The sequence below is a fragment of the Oxyura jamaicensis genome, chromosome 14, assembly GCF_011077185.1.
Source record: "Oxyura jamaicensis isolate SHBP4307 breed ruddy duck chromosome 14, BPBGC_Ojam_1.0, whole genome shotgun sequence".
NCBI classification, from domain to species: Eukaryota; Metazoa; Chordata; class Aves; order Anseriformes; family Anatidae; genus Oxyura; species Oxyura jamaicensis.
This window is the reverse complement of record NC_048906.1, coordinates 2548507-2564521: the sequence shown is the minus strand read 5'-3', so window position 1 is coordinate 2564521 and position 16015 is coordinate 2548507. Positions and strand designations below refer to the sequence as shown.

Here is a 16015-nt window from a genome sequence, read left to right as displayed (position 1 = left end):
ACAACCACAAAACAATAACTGGAATTATATTAAGCCACTACTGATTTTCAGAGATGACCAAAGAACAAAGTTCACTGAAAATAACTGTGCTGGCTTTGCAATGTGTAGCAATATTTCTGTCTAATACTGGGGGAAGAACACTCAAATCTGGAAAACTGGACTAAAAACAAGAAGGTGACTTTCCATTGAATTTTTCCTTTTACATGAAATGTCTTACACGCTGTCATGCCCCAGATAAACAGTATGTTCTAGATGATCTTAGCGATCGTTTCCAACCCGAATGATTCTATGATTCTATCTTGATGGGAAGAAAATGATGCAGAAAAAAAATATTAGTCATTCTGATAGAATATAATGGAATAAAATAATTGCTAAAATAGAGAAATACCAATTCTATTAGCCCTAATAACAGAAGCACTAATTAAAATTACTGTAACTCACTAGTTTTACAAGGCTGCTGTGCCAAGCTGCAGATGTAGGGCTGCTGAACACCTGAGAGCACAGGCTCTCTCCCCAGGCTGGTGGAGTGGATGCATTTGGTTTTGTAGGTCATTAGTTCAGCCTTGATGCCTCGGGCAAAGGGAACTGTCACGCTAACACTAATTACACTGCTAATAGCAGCAACAACAACAACACCTCTCCAATCATCAGCACTGATGCGAACGCCGAAGCGACGCAATTATGCACTGCTGTTGTTTCAAGTGGAGCTGCGAGGCAGAGGAAAGCAAAGGTGGAAGAGGCAGAAGACACCTCCTGATTTACCATCTCGCAGCACTTGCTCTGTGGAAGAAGCTTGGTGAGGGTGAAGGGCCAGCAAGCCCTTTCCCTTCCTCCCTCTCTCTGATGCCAGGGCCGTGCATGGCCCTCGAGCTCTGTGCAGACCAGGTTCTGTGCTGCTTTGCCACCGTGCCCCCCGAATTGGTTCCCTTGTTGTGCACAGGAACAGAGTCAGGAGATACCCTTCAGGTGGAGGAGATGAGGTGCAGCTCAATGACCTCCTGCTCCCGACAGCACCGGGGCAGCACCCGACCAACCTCACGGCTCTGCCAAGCTCCTGCCCAGCTCCACGTTCACCTGGGAGAGATCTGTCAGAATGAGCGACAGCTCAGACGAAGCAAAACCAAAATGGATTTCGTTCGCAACCTGCCTGCGTGCCACATTCAAGTTTTCCTCCTGGCAGCGTTTGGCATCCTGCCGCGGCTCTGACGAGCAGGAGCGACGTTCCTCCTGCAGCGAGAACCATGAGGAGCGGGTGGATGAAGGGCTGCTCCCACCTGCTGCCATAGCTGGATCTCACGGCCACGTTGCTGCACCAGGGCTTGCACCCACTGCCTGCCCTGGGAGCAGGGCCGAGCACCCCCTGCTGAAAAAACAACCCCAGGAAAAAGCCAAACTTATCTGTATCCTCCAAACAGCTACGTCAGCTGTCATCTGAAGCAGGCAACGCCAGGCTTTATTTGCAGAGAGTGGGAGTGAAAGAGAATTTAGATGCAATCTCCAGCGTGGTGGCTTTAATAAACGAGCAAAGCTAAAACAACCATGTGCAAGCGGAGAGCCCTTGAGAAAGCAACGGAGCTTGCAAACGTTTCGGCCCCAGTGGAAATCCTCCTCCGGCGTTTCCAAAGCAGATAGACCACGGCGAAAGCTGTCAAATTATTTCATTGCTTAGCCCCCCAAAGAGTCCAGGGGTGAGATACACAGTGGATCTCAAGCAATTATTTGCTAAACATCAGGACTTGCTCAAATGCTCTCGCTGGAGAAGGTGGTGAGTGTTTCCATGGCAATCAGCTATTGCCTTGGTGACCGTGGACCCGGACGGGTGCTGCTAAACCACCGCGACCTTTGGACATCTGAGCACAGCGAGGAGTTTCCCCCTTCGCTGTCTAATGATTTTTTTTTTCACTTCAAAGTTCAGCCCTGCCTAAAAGCTGCCCGAGGTGGTTGAGTTAGGGACAGCGAAGGCGCTGTGCTCTCCTCGTGCCTGCCTGCCTCTCTGCTCCCCAGCCCCGAGCTGCCTTCTCCAGCAGCCGAGTGGACATCACGCCTGGGTGCAGTCCCAGCTGCTCCTGAGCTGGCCCTCTACCTACAAAGCTTAGGGTTAGGAAAGCAGAGAGGCTCAGGACTTCGTTAGCCCAGGCATCAACAGTACACTAATCTATAATGCATTTGGACCTTTTAAGGGAGGTCAAATGGGGAGGCAGCTGGGTTAACATGGGGAAGGAGTGGACCTGCACATAAAAAGGCAGCTTTACGCAGAACCTGGTGCTCTCCTAGGTAAGAAGTTCACCTGGATTTTTGCATAAGAGTGAAAAAATTATGCGTGTCTCCCTCAAACAAACTTCAGGTAAACTTCATGCTATCATAAAGCTTTAGCCTGGGCTGATACAGCAGAAAATTGTTGCATCTTTGCCTTTGAGAATTTCCACTGGTTTTCTTCCCGACTTTATCACTGAAACGCACACTCCTTCCTAGCGACTGGCAGCCCCAAACCCCACTGACCAGAACGATTTACATTCATTTCTTTTTAAATTTCTATAAGCCCCGCACCTTGCAACTCCAAAGTGGTTTCTATGGTGATGCTAAAAAAAAAAAACAACACACCACAGAATGACACCTTCTGGGTGCTGAATTTGGCACAGCAAAAACTTGGGTGAGCAGCAAACGCGGGGTGAGAGGAGTGGATGAGAGCCCCAGGACACGGCTGCTTACCCGGAGCCGCAGATAAGGGGGTGGGTTACTGCTCTGGCTGGCAGGCGTTAACCAAACTGACACGCGGCACTCGGCGTCACGCAGAGTTTAATTAACTGCAGGCAATGGGGTATCAGTACGGGGGAGGACAGCCTGCACAGCCTCCTTACGGTGTGGACGTGATGGGGAGAGGCAGGGACGTGAGCATTTGCAAGGCAGAGGCGATTCTCCTGCGTTAAGGGGTTTCTGAGAAGCACACCGAAGCCGCGTCTGGCTGCCTCGCAGAGCGGCTCCATCCCCTTCAGCTGCAGAACTGGGCAGAGGAGTCCAAAGCCTGCAACTTCCTACACAGTCTATTTTAGAGCCTTCAAAACAAAAACAACGCACAACAGGAAGGATGTGATTACTAGAAATGTCTGAACTCTCCCACACCCTGGCCCCATCAATCTTGACAGCTCCATTTGCTCCGTTCGAGCTTTCCCATCCCACCCAGCTGGTCCTGCAGGAGCGGCGCGCTCCGCTCTGCGGCGATGCCCAGCTCCCTCAGCACCCATGAGAGGTCCCAGTTTGGCTCTGCCCCTCTTTTCCCAGGCAGCTGGACACAGAGAGGCAAGCAGCATAGCTGAAACATCCCAGCTCGTGCTGGCACAGCTGCCCTGAGCCACGCTGAGCCCAAACCTGAGCGCAGAGACCCTACAGAGAAACAGCCACGAGCCCTACGGCTCTAACAAGACCTTCTATACCAAGCACAATATCCCAAGCATGTTTAATACACCCAAAATGCTGCTTAAAACGCCAAAAGCTGTTCTTTAAAGCAGACCACTGTTAGAATCAACCGAAGTTGGGACTTCGGCCCGTGGACACGCAGCAGCACGAAGCACGCAGCAGGCAGGGCCCTGAGCAGCGTGGTGTCCCCTCGCTCCTCGGGAGAGAGGCAGAGCACCTCCAGCCACGGTAATTGGGACATCTGTTTTGAAATGAACACAGAATAGATGGCATGTAGCACTCTCTGCCTCCCGGTGAGCGGTCACCCCTGGGATTTGAACATATGGCTGCACAGAGTCTGGCTAGTGCCAACCTGATTCTTAAACTATTAAACCATCCCCTCAGGCTCTGCATCCTGTGCTGTCTGTGTACATTGTACAAGGGAAAAGAATTTGATTTGGGATTTCGAGAATTTCAAACAAGGACATACAATTAGAAAAGTATTTGCTTCAGATGATGATAAATAACCCGGGACTGGAGAAACTCAGAAAATGTCTGTTCTTCACTCTGGTGTGATGACATGAAGCCCTCTGCACTGCTGTTTTACATGCTTTCCCAAGAGCCCAAGCTTGTTAACCTTCATTTTACTGCATGTTTTCAGAGGAGTGACAGCTGCAACAATAAATATGGCATTCAGATTTCATGCTATAGTTAAAAAATCAAATATGTATGAACCCCTCTGCTATTACACACTGACTAGCAAGGGAAAAAAACAAAGGAACAGGAGGAAATCTATAGCATTAAATCATTTCTGAAACACAAAAGGACTTCTGTACTCTCAGGTGGGAAGCATCTGCTGCAGGGTCAGTATCTGTTGGTCTCAGCGTGCCCGTCCATCACTCACTCACAGGTTAAACAGCCTCAGGAACAGGGAGAGTGCATGAGAAAGGACAGAGCAGAGGCACATCCTCAGCCATCCAACTCCCTGCACTAGAGTATGGGAGTGATTCCTGCTACTTTGGGGGGTACCTGTGTGTGCTGGTACTCGGGGAGCAGGAAGGAGGGGTAACATGAAATAACCTAATTCCAGCCTGAAGCTTCGGAGATCCCAGTGACACCCTGAAGAGGGGTCAGAGCTAGGGAAAGAAGAGATGGGAACAAGAGGAGGAAGGGGAATGCTCTTTCGGATATCTTTGCAAAGTGTTGTGCCCGTGAGCTGCCCCTGCTCCCACCTCTGGCTCTAAGGGCTTTCAGACATTTGCAGCTCCCATTAGTCCTCAGCATAAACTGGGATTTCTGGCATTTATTCCTCCCCGCGCTTCCACTCTCTGCAGCCCAGTCCTTTGTACCTTGGCACCAGTATCAGCTGGTACCTGCCAGCATTCTGCCATACCACATTACTAGTTCTGTTCAAAGACATTTAAGATGCTGATCTCTTATTCTGGCAGCTTCAAGGGACCGTAGCACAAGTGAGAAATACAGCCCCCATAGCACAGGCCATTGGTGAGAAGATAATTGCCCGGCAACCCACGCTGCTCTCAGACTCTGGCTGAAACGAGTTTACACAAATGACTTCAAGCTGTGTGCGCTCCCCGGCAGCAGTGACCAGAGACCAGCAATGGTAACAGGGCTGATGGCTCCGAATCCTTCACCAACAGAAGAAATATAAAGCCCGATTCTCTCTGACACTGAGCAGCGTACTATGGTTTGATTTATTTCTTATCGATTGGATTTGGGGCAGGTGGGAGCTAAGTTACTGCCTAGCTCTGCGAACAAAGGGCACAAGGGGAACTCCAGGTGGGCACGCTCCTACTCCAGAAGAGCATTTGTCTCTAAAACAAAAAGCCCTCCCAAGGGGGGGAGTCACACCATCTACTGCGGGGAACATCCAATGCCGCTGTGAGTTATGTTTGAGCCGGATGGTTCAATGCGAAACGTGAGCACAACCCAAATGCTCCATAGGTAGAGCTGCTAGGAGCAGCCAGCACACTCTTTCTTCCCAAACCACCTCAATCGAAACTAATTTTAAAGCGCAGACAAGCCCATGTATAGTCATGCCTAGAGCCAGAGAACTACACGATCCGTCTGTCTGCAGCAACCCCAATTCCCCTTGGAGTACACAAAATAAATAAAAGTCCTTGCTGCTGCTTGCTCCCAGAGCACTATGGTAAGAAGTTTTGGATTCATCTGCGCATGGGACAGGAACAGGCCAGGGGGAGAGGATGCGTCCATTTGTACGAGTATCAGGCAGCAGAGACAGCTCCTGAGAAACAAAATGCCTTCAGCGGGGGAAAGGAGCCACAGGGTCTTCCTGCCTCTGTCCCCCTCGGTGGCAGATCCGTGGCCAAGCCCCTGCACACCGGTGCTACACGGCCTGTGCACAGCATTTTTCCCAAATTGGGAGTCAGGCTGTCTTTAAGGCTGTAAACCAGACAGAGCAAACAAAAATAGAGCTCTGAAAGAATGCACGCAGGCATGCCAAATCTCCCTTGTTTTGGAGTAAGAGGCTCACTCCTTTCAGATGTAGCTTTCTCCCCCCACCTCTCCAATCCGTTTATAAAAAAAGCATCCTGATCTTGTGACAAAAAAATCAGAAGGAGGTTTCAAGGAGACATTTAAAGCTTCATTCATAATTCTGGATAATCTCACTGTCCCAGCTGGAGAACCCTGGTTAAAACCTGAGGAAAATTCATGACTCAAGTTGACAGCAGCACTAAACATACCTGTTTATTTCCTCGCAGTGATTCTCCTCCAGTGAAAGGAGCTAGATTGCTGCCCCAGGCATCTTTAACCCTCTGCCTGGGAATCCTCAGCCCTGAGGACCCGGGCAGTGTACAGATCCCTTAACATTCCTACCGAATCTTCACCCAGAACTCACCAAGTTGTCAGCATTTCCTATGCACTGCCAAATACTAACCCCACTTTTCCCTTAGCTGTGCATGACTGTCTCCTCTACACCTTCCTAATATTTTCTCAGCTAAACTTATTTTCGATTCTTGTCTGTATTTTCCAGGTCTACATAGAAAGTAATCATCCACAGGGAGTGGTTGGCAAGGCACAAAGATATTAAATTAAACAGGACCACTTCTTTGGCCTCCTGATAGCTGGGTACCACCAATCGACACGCACTGCCCACCCTCTTCTCTGCATATCTCCTTGTGCTACACTCCTGTTGCATTTGCTTTGAATCTGGGTTGTAAACTCGGTTTTGCAGGGTCTGCCTCCAACTTTCAGGCATAAATCCTGGTGCTGGGAGAGGCACAGTGCTCTGCTCCCCTTCCTGCTGTTATTATGACTTGTAATAACATCCAGCAAGCCCTGCCCGGGAGCCCCACGTGGCTGGGTGATGTACACAGAACAAATCGCAATCCTCGTCTTGTGGAACAGAAAAATCCAAGAAAACAAAAGATGGATGCAGGCAGAATGGGGGGAGTGTAAGGAAGCAGAGGCAGCCTCGGCTGACGTGGGAGGTGGTGTTCCTGCAAACAATTGCATCTTCCCCAGAGCTCCTGGGTCAACCCAAGCTGCTCCTCGCTTCCTGCTCCTCTCTGGGCCTGCGAAGTGGTGGCACAGCCAAAGCAGGTTTCCTGCCCCCATCAGCTGGTTTGGCTGTCCTGCTCTCCTGCATTTCCTCCCCTGCGGCTGTCCCTGCAGCCCGTCTGCCTTTCGTGGAGGCAGCTGGAAGGACAACAGGCTGTTTGCTGCTGCATGCTGCACCAAGGCCAGGGGGGTGCTTGGGGGAGCCCATGCTGGGCTCTGCGCGTTGCCTGCAGGCACCAAGATCTCTCCAGAGCCACTGATCACAGCTGCCACGAACCAGATGCTTGAGCTCATCCTCAAACCTGCATCTTGTCGCTCGGGCAGAGGACTACCAGGTATGCCTGCTCTGGAGCATGGAGCGCTCTCCCCAGGGCTCACTTACGCGATGAAAGCCAGCCTCCCTCCCACGAAACCCACTCCCAGATGAAAAGCATTCGCTGACAGCCAGCGGGAGGGCGCAGGCTCAATGCAGCGCCACACTCTTTGTTTGTGAAAGCCACCTTCTTCACTCCGGGCCATCTCTCATTGCAGTTTCCCTTTGCAGCAAACGAACGCCCCACCGTCCAGCTGTGTCAAACCTCCCTGCCTCGGAGTACATTAGGGCCATTGTCAGCCTAACATTTGAAGCTGGCCGCCCAGGGCTGTGATTTACGCACATTTTTGTGATGAAATGCAGCTGGCAAGCGCGCTCTGCTTTCATTCTTGGGGCTCCATTACACTTGGTTTATTTTACCTGCCAGTCGAAATGCAAACAATCTGTCCGCATTCTATATATAACCACCCGCTGCCATCAGGCGTGCTTATGAAGCATGAGGGTTTCACGGGCTCGGCCTGGGAAGCCTCGGAGGGCACCGTGACCGCCTCAGCTGACTCGCTGCGTGACCCAGGTGGAAGAGACACAGCCCTGGGGGTCCTGCCTCCTTGTGACAGCTTATGCCGGGAAGCACGTTACTGTCACCTGCTTACAAACTTTGTCATCCCGGCAGAGAGCGGACGGGATTTATCTGGCCAATCCCTCCCCACGCAGAGCAGCTGATGGCGTAAGTGAGGGGAAGGAACTGAGCCATTGGTGGTAGTAAAACGTGCCTACAGCTCTGTGGGGAATATCCTAATATTATTCCCTAGGCCAATGAGCACATCCATAGGAACCAGATCAGCCTGCAAGTGCCCCTCGGCATGACTGGCTCTGTTGTTCTCCCGACTCTCCCCTGGCTGCTCGGCATGTCAACACTCCAGTGAGTTATTACACTCAGTTTCTGCATTGGAGAGGTGCTGTTCCTGTCTGGTAGGAGTCAGAGGAATGGAAGGATCTCTAGTATGCTTTCCCTTATATAGTAAAAAAAAATATACCAAGAACGTACAATCCAACAGAGGAAACAAGAGCAGCAGAGGAGTCGGTTAAATTACAGAAAGGGGTAAGTAAAAGTCTCCGTGAACACCGTCACGGTAGGCTCCCCATGGAAGGATATGATTTACACCCTTTGCCATGAAGGCTGCCGAGGTCCAGCAGACGGTGATCCAGCCCTGGGCCAAGACACCTGGCTTTGGGCTGCTAGCATTTGCCATCCGTCACGTTATGAAGGAGCACCTCACTTCTTGCCCCTGGTCCTCAATTGCCTCTGACACGGGAACGAAAGATCACTTTGCCAGGTGGACGTGCTCGCCCAAGAGCCGCTGCTGGCTCTGATCAGAAGCTTTGCAGCCTGAAGCGTGCAAATGGGACAATAAACCTGGTGGCACTTTTGGGGATGTCCTGGCAGAGTGGCAGTCACTAGAAAAGGGGCTCAGAGAGCACTGAGAAAGGTGGTCTGGAGAGCACTCAAAAGGTCGTGTGATCTTGGTGGGAAGAGGATGGGAAACATCTCTCTTCCCCATGGCCTCAAGGCAAAGGCCTTTGCTTCCCTCCCAGGAGGTGGGGACAGAATTCAGGTTATACAAGGTGTTTGCTGGATAAGCCAGATTTCCATTTGCTCTGCTCAGGAGACCCAACGTGTGGTTCTCAATCGACGCAGCTTCCCTACCAAACCAACACCTGGGGAAAACTGCCTTCCTTCCCCAAGCTTACAGCCGGGACCTCCGAGGGGGAACAGGGACACCCTGGGCTTACTTCAAGCCCAGCCAGCGCCTGAGCTCTTAAAATTGGATCAAAGTTTGAGTAGTGACCAAGCTTTACTAGTTGAAAGTCTGAATCACGGATCAGGATAATATTTTATTGACACACAACTCAAAAGGAATTTAAGCAATTTGCTTCAAGCGCTTCTGAAAGATTCACCTCTGCTTTCTGAGTAAGTGCTGAGCTTTCCAGGCCCAAACAATTTTTCAACACAAAATCGACAAATGCTGAAATAGAGCATCACTAGAGAAGCCGGTTGCTACCTTAAATCACAAAGAATTACTTTTACTCCAGAATAATAAAACGTGCTGCTCAAAACCAATACTTCTCGTACGCTGATAGGCCATGGACCACTGGGTGCCACTAAGGTCAGCGCCAACCTACTCCAAAGACAGCTGCTCTGAACGAAACGTGCCATGGGTGAGAGATCTGAAAGCCAATTAAAAGCTCTTTGAACAGCAATAGCTTGGAACAAATACTAATTTGTACTTCTCTTCCGAGAAGTGAATATAAAATAGCATTTCTAGTGCCATTTGATGTAAATTGAGCCTTTTATGTGGAATCATTACAAGTATCAGCAGCTACTTCTGCAAATTCCTCGGGGAAGCCAAGTGGGGGTCTCTCCTCACAATTTAAAGATGTCAGAGGTCCCCGGGGATGAGTTCAGAGCTCACCCTTCTGCAGGGATATCACCAGCATCTCTCTTGGACAAACAAACAGGACTCTGACCTTGTGGGACAATTGGGGAGCTGGGAATTGAGCTCTCCTGGCAGGAATAAGCTCGTCTTACTCCTTCATGGCCTTGACAGAAGGATTCGAGTTCACCACCCTTTACCAGGGCTGAACCAGCCCGGCAGCAGAGGCTGACTGAAGAAGTAGCAATTATTCCTTCAGACCAGGCATTGAAGCACAGGGACTCTGGGACAAAAAGGTACCAGCTTTCAGTGGCAGAGAGGCACCTGGAGACACAGCTCTGGGAACAGGGCTTCCCTGTGACAGGCACCACTCCAAAGGCATGGCAGAGGTCGTGCTTTTGGAGTGCACTGCTCCTGCGTGGTTGCTGCAGTACCATGGCACGTTCTCAGACACTCTGGAACTGTCAGCTGCAATGAACGCACAAGAAAATCATCCATTTCTTGAAATTGCCTGGAAGATTAACGTGAGGATTGCCTCCTTCTTTGTGCTTGGCTTTCCTCATCTGTGGGAGTGCCTGTTTGGGCCTCGGATAGACAAATACATAAAGCATAAGAGGAGGGGAAAGAAAAAGGAACTCCAAAGCAGCCAATTAACCTTTGAAATACAAGTTGTGCTGATCCTAACTAACGGCATCCTGTAACCTCCTAATTACCAGCCATGTACAACCTGGCAGTTGGAGGCAGTGCTGGCTGGTAAGCCGGCGGATGCACTGTGCGGGAGGATCCGATCGCTGCTGAAGACTGAAGTCCCAAAGAAACTCGCTTGCCATCATCAGCTGCCTCCTGCTGCACAGATCTCCAGCCACAAACTGTCTGTGCTGCTATGAAATCCCCAGTCTGCCTCCGAAAAGAGCAGGCCTGCTAAAGGACAGCCCTGCGCAAAGGTGCTCTGGCATCTCCTCTTCCTCCCCATGAATCAGCTGCTGCTACCTTAGTTGTGCCTTTAGCCACAGGACAGGATCCCTGCCTAAAAGGGTGTTATAAACGGGCTGCATGCATTAAATGGGGTGGTGCCAGCTGTGTTAGCCAAGAGCGGCCAGAGTAATTGTGTGAGCAGACTGCTGTGAGCTTCAAATTCCCCTGAAAATGCATATTCAAGCCTTGGGGGGATTTGGATGTGGACAGGTCACTCTCAGACATCTGGAGCAGCACCGTGGGCTGCTGCAGTTCAGACAGAACAGCCAAAGGATGCTGCCAAAGCGCTGCCCGGCACAGGCACCACCTTGCCCCACAGCTATGACGAGGGCCAGCAGATAAACGCTGAAAGCCATGGGGTTTTGCCTCCAGCCTGGCACCTTGCAACCTCGATTCCTCACCCAGAAGTTAGGGACAATAATGCTTGCTTGCCTCAAGAGGGCTCCGTGTGACTTCTCTGCCGAGCACTGCCGTGTCCCGGGATGAAAGGCGAGATAACGCCCCAGGACTAGTGCCGCTCTCCTCCATGCCATATGTTGCTCAGCACCCTCCACCCCTCCCACGCACCCAGGATTGATGCCTTGGCTTTCAACAGCACTCCGAAATAAAATTGTATACGGTGTGCCCATCCACTTGCAAAGCCACCCATGTCTGTATGAAGTCTGAGAAGCCAGAAAAGAAAAGAAAAGCAACAGCTAATGATTTTTTTTTTAAAGGGGATCGGGCATTTCCTTACAGATGGTGAGGTCTGGGGAGCGCTTCCCTGTGGGCTGTTGCAATGATTGCAGCCCAATTTAATAAAACCAGTTGATGGCTGTTCAGCAGAACAAGCGGCAAGAATCAGGACCAGGGAACTTGCTTAAGCTGTTCCATCCAGAGCAAATGTCTCCATGGTAGGTGATCTTTTTGCAGGGCTTCAGAGCCCACACTGCTATCTGCAGGCACAGAGGGCAGGAGACCTCCCAAAAGGGAGCCCCTGAACCCTGCTCTCTGGGTAACACCAAGCACCCTTGGGAGGAGAGGAAAGAGGATGAGAGCCAGGAGAACAACAGAGAGCAGCCATCCTTGTGAGCAGGTTCCTAAAACCTTGGGGAATGGCAAAAGGAGACAATGGTAATGCCCGTGCCTGGTTAACAGCCTGGGGAAGGCTCACACCTTCTCGCCTTGTAATACCTGGTCTGAGCAGAGGTGTGCTGTGACTGAGCAGTGTCTGTCACACAGTAACCAGAAAGCTGTGATTAAACTGTTTTTTTTTTGGCGTGGAGCATGGCATAACCAAAACGAGCCCGTCTTAACCTCCCACCATCCCAACACCACGCTGTGGGTTCATGACAGCTTCGCCCAGGCATCTGCTCCTTATCTCTGCACAAGACCAGCCCCCCACCACGAGCCTTGCAGCCAATTCTCACACCAGGAGGGCTCTGGGTTCGGAAATCACCATGCTTTGCTCGCAGAAGCCCCAGACTTTCATGCCAAACAGTTTGGGATCCCAGAACCTTTTTCTATTGCTTTCGGACAGTGTCTCATCCTTGGGTGATGCCCTGGAGGTCATTCTGTTGATAGCAGAGTGCTTGCATGAGGTGTTTCGAAGCCGGGCTCTGACAGCTCTGCAGCTCGTTATCCCCGCTGTGTACCAGAGGCACTTTACAATCAGGCACGTGGAGGAACTTTTACAAGTTTCACTTCAAAATTCCTCCCTTTTTATTGGGCCCAAGCTGGGCCATGCCTGTGAGCAAAGCTGGCGGGAGTCTGACATTCCCTAGCCAAAAGCCTCAGGATCTGTATTGCCATTGGCTTTGAGATGGTTTAAAGCAAATCTTTTACAAGGTAAAATTCAATATAAACCTGCTAGATAGAGTTTTCCTTTGTTAGCAGCAAGGATGCAATTATCACAATTTACCTTTGTACGGGTGATTGTGGACAGACTCCATGTGATCCCTGGGCTTTCTCGCTGCAGCCTGCCTAAAGATTTCCCCCAGCACCCGTCACGGCAACATCCAAGGACTGACAAAGCTGTATCCGCCTGACAAAAGAGTATCCGTGCAGAAACACAGCCGCTGCGAGGAATGGTCTATTCAAAGGTGACTGACAAGGTGTATTTCCTAATTTTAAAACTTGTTGTGGAACAGCTAACCAGACAGAAAGCTGACAGCGACGGCTCTTTCTTTGTTGGGTTTGGACCCTTTCTGCTGTACATGTGAACTAATTTATTGTTGTACAGCCAAGGTTCACGTGTTTTAGCTGAGTACCCGCTTTTCTGAAAGAAAATATGCCTCGGATGGCATAGAATATGGCATATGGCAGTACAAAACACCGAAGGGGGAAGAAAATAGAGGAGTAACACTTTGGAGGATTGTTTGCCATAGTCCTGAGAAGGTCTGAATCCTGGGAAATGATGGAGAAGAAAATGCAGAGCATCTTGTCCTGTCTGCCCTTCCTCCTGAATAGACAGACTGTGTCACAGAGAAGGAATAGCTTTATAAATACTGCCCTGTTCTTTATTCTGCAGGGGAGATCTGGGGGTGCACTGGTTGAACCTTTGGCCAGAAAATCAGGACGAGGATCTCCTGGCCTTTCTAGGAAGCATTTTCTGAACCCAACATAAGAGGCAGCATGAGAAACTCCAGAGCACATCTTCAGGAAACGGATGAAAGTAACCAATTTTCCTGAGAAAAAAAAAAAAAGCATAGCTTTCCCCAGAGTGACCAACTGGAGCTACCAGATGACTCACCCTTCTCTCCCATCCTACAGCCCCTTGGCTCCCATCAGCCCACAAGGACAAGCTGTCCTCAGCTGCCAGCACTGCTTTCTGCCATCACCACGTTCAGACTAATACTGGGAACAGCATGATTTCTCTTCCCTCCCTCCAAGCACTTAAAAGAAAGACCTACTTGCACCCTAGGAGATGAAATTAAACATTTTGGAGCCTCCAGGGAGAAACTCATTTTTTTTTTTCTTTGTTGCTTTTATCATTGCCTGACAGTTGAAGTTTTTATTTAAAGGTCCAGGATCAAAGAAGAAACTTCGGCGTGGGTTATCTGCACAGTGAGGTGCAGCTCCTGGGGAGGTCAGTTTCATACCCACATACCACCATGCACCGCCACCATCAGACCAAAGGGTCTATTTCCCCTAGAACAAATCACGCCTATATGAATAATTCACAGCAAATAACTTACACCATCGGGCCCTGAGCTGCCAGGTCCTAACACACACATTTAAACTCTCCGCACCTCAGTGGTGCTGACAGCCACCTTCCAGGCTTTTCACACACAGAACTATGCTTCTGCTCCACGCATGCCATCAGCATCAGGCCCTCGATCCCATTTTGTGCTTCCCACCTGTATGAAAACCTCTTGCTCCTCCTCTGGCATTGCTTTGCCAGAGCCAGCCCATGCCACCATGCAAACACGGAGCACCCCAGGTACTGCAGGGAGCCAGCACACGGCGAGCACCCGACACCGCAAACCCTCGGGGCTCTCGAGGCCATCTCTGCACTCACCTGCTCGTGGTACTCGATGCCCATGCTCAGCGTGTTGATGAGAATAGCGATCATAATCCCCCGGTTGAAGTACTTGCTTTCCACGATCCTCTTCAGCTTGCTGCCGAACGCCTTCCACAGGCGGGTGACCTTGTTCCTCTCCTTGGGCTTCTTCTTCCTCCTCCTCCTCCTGCTGCGCTGCTGCTGGAGCTGGTCCCTGTGGTCGCCGTGCCGCAGGTCCTGGGTGAACTCGTAGACGCCGTTGCTGTCGGAGTCGCAGCTGTCGGACTCGCTGAAGGCGAACTCGGGGTCCTCCAGGAGGCTGGCGCAGAAGGGGCAGTCCTGCAGCTCGCAGGTCAGCGTCCCCCCCGGCGGGCAGGCTGCGCTCAGCCCCGACAGCCGGCTGGACGTCCGCCGCAGACCTGCAAGGGGAGACGTGCACCGTGAGGCCCACACACCCGCAGCCTCCCCTCGACGTGGTGGACAACCCTCTGCGTCCCTGCGCCGCGCACCAGCAGCCTCCCCTCGACATGGCGGACAACCCTCTGTGTCCCCACACAAGTGGTGCTGGGCTCCTGACACATCCTCAGCTACACCTAATACAGCTCTCTATCTCCAAGCAATTCTCACTTTGCCTCATTTTTCCCTTCTGTTCCACTCTGCCCAAGCCCTGCCAGCCACCCTCTAGCCGCCTCCATGGTCGTGGGGCTGAGGGTTCTCTCTCCACGCAGCGTGGGGGACATTTTGTGCTCTGCCACTCAAGGAGGACTGACTGGCACACCTCTCACTTCCAATTATTTTTGATTATATCTGACCAGGCTAACGTCATTAGTGGTGATCTGAGCACTCGCAAGCTGTTACACCCGATTTAGGTAGAGCTTCCATTTAGATAGTAATGAGGAGGGAGAGGGAGAAATGGACCACAGGTGGCTACAGACCATGGATCACAGCTCGGAGAGTCATGTAGTCCCTTTAGTCTCCTTCATCCCTCCTTCAGCCTTTAATAAATCTCAGGTGTATTCGTTGCTTGAGGCACAAGACTGAGTGTGCAGGGTGTTTTAAAATCAAACAAACACATTACCACATGGTTTGTGGTGTGAGGAGAAATGCTGGCTGCCATCGCAGAGCCAGGGTACACAGACGACGTGGCCAAGCGTAATGAGGATGAGTCAGGTGGAAATGCAACCAGATTTTGTTTCCTCATATTCAGGAACCAAAGTCCTGATTTCATCATATTTAGGAACCAGATATTAATGTCAGAAAAAAAAAAAAAAAGAAAAAAAACCAGGAATGCAATAAATACTACTTGCACATGATCCTTCCAACAAAATGCCACTGAACCATCAATTAACATTTTCCTTGATGGAAAATAAGGTGTAGGTGACACTTTTCCCCTTGGACCTGCCCCTGCCTGGAGGTTGGATGGAGATACAGATACATTTTGGGGGGGCCAGGCACAAAGGCAGCGGATGCTCCTGGCTCTGGGCCCAGGAGCTTGGAGCTCACCCAGCAGTAACACTGCTGATTTCAGCCACCCCTGGCTGACACTCGAGGACATCATTAAAGAGGAGGCAGCAGGAAACAAATAAAGCACCTTGTTAGACTGAAAGCTGGGTTCTGACAGGAGACAAAATATATTTTACTTGCCTGAATGTCACTCAGGTATCACTGGCTTTCAAAACAGTCTCGCAGGAGAAAACTGTCCTCCTTCTTGTCTTTACATCAAAGATATCAGGAAAAATATTTGCCCCTTACTCAACCTGCAAGCAGCAGTGGTCAGCGCTGCACATCAGCACGGTGTTTCTGATTGGGACCTGTCTGATGAGGAAACACCGGAGCACGGACCCAGTAGTGTAGATGGCAGAGGCAGTGGGCTTGCCA

General features: G+C 50.7%; 1 protein-coding gene across 4 annotated transcripts in view; it reads right to left on the bottom strand.

Annotated features, from left to right (window-relative positions):
- The window catches only part of CACNA1H (calcium voltage-gated channel subunit alpha1 H), a 220160-nt gene that overhangs the window by 67013 nt on the left and 137132 nt on the right, over positions 1–16015 (bottom strand). For all 4 annotated transcript variants that reach the window (XM_035339712.1, XM_035339715.1, XM_035339714.1 and 1 more), the window contains one exon: positions 14156–14556. In XM_035339712.1, coding sequence (XP_035195603.1) covers positions 14156–14556 — 401 coding nt within the window. The remainder of the gene's footprint in view (positions 1–14155; positions 14557–16015) is intronic.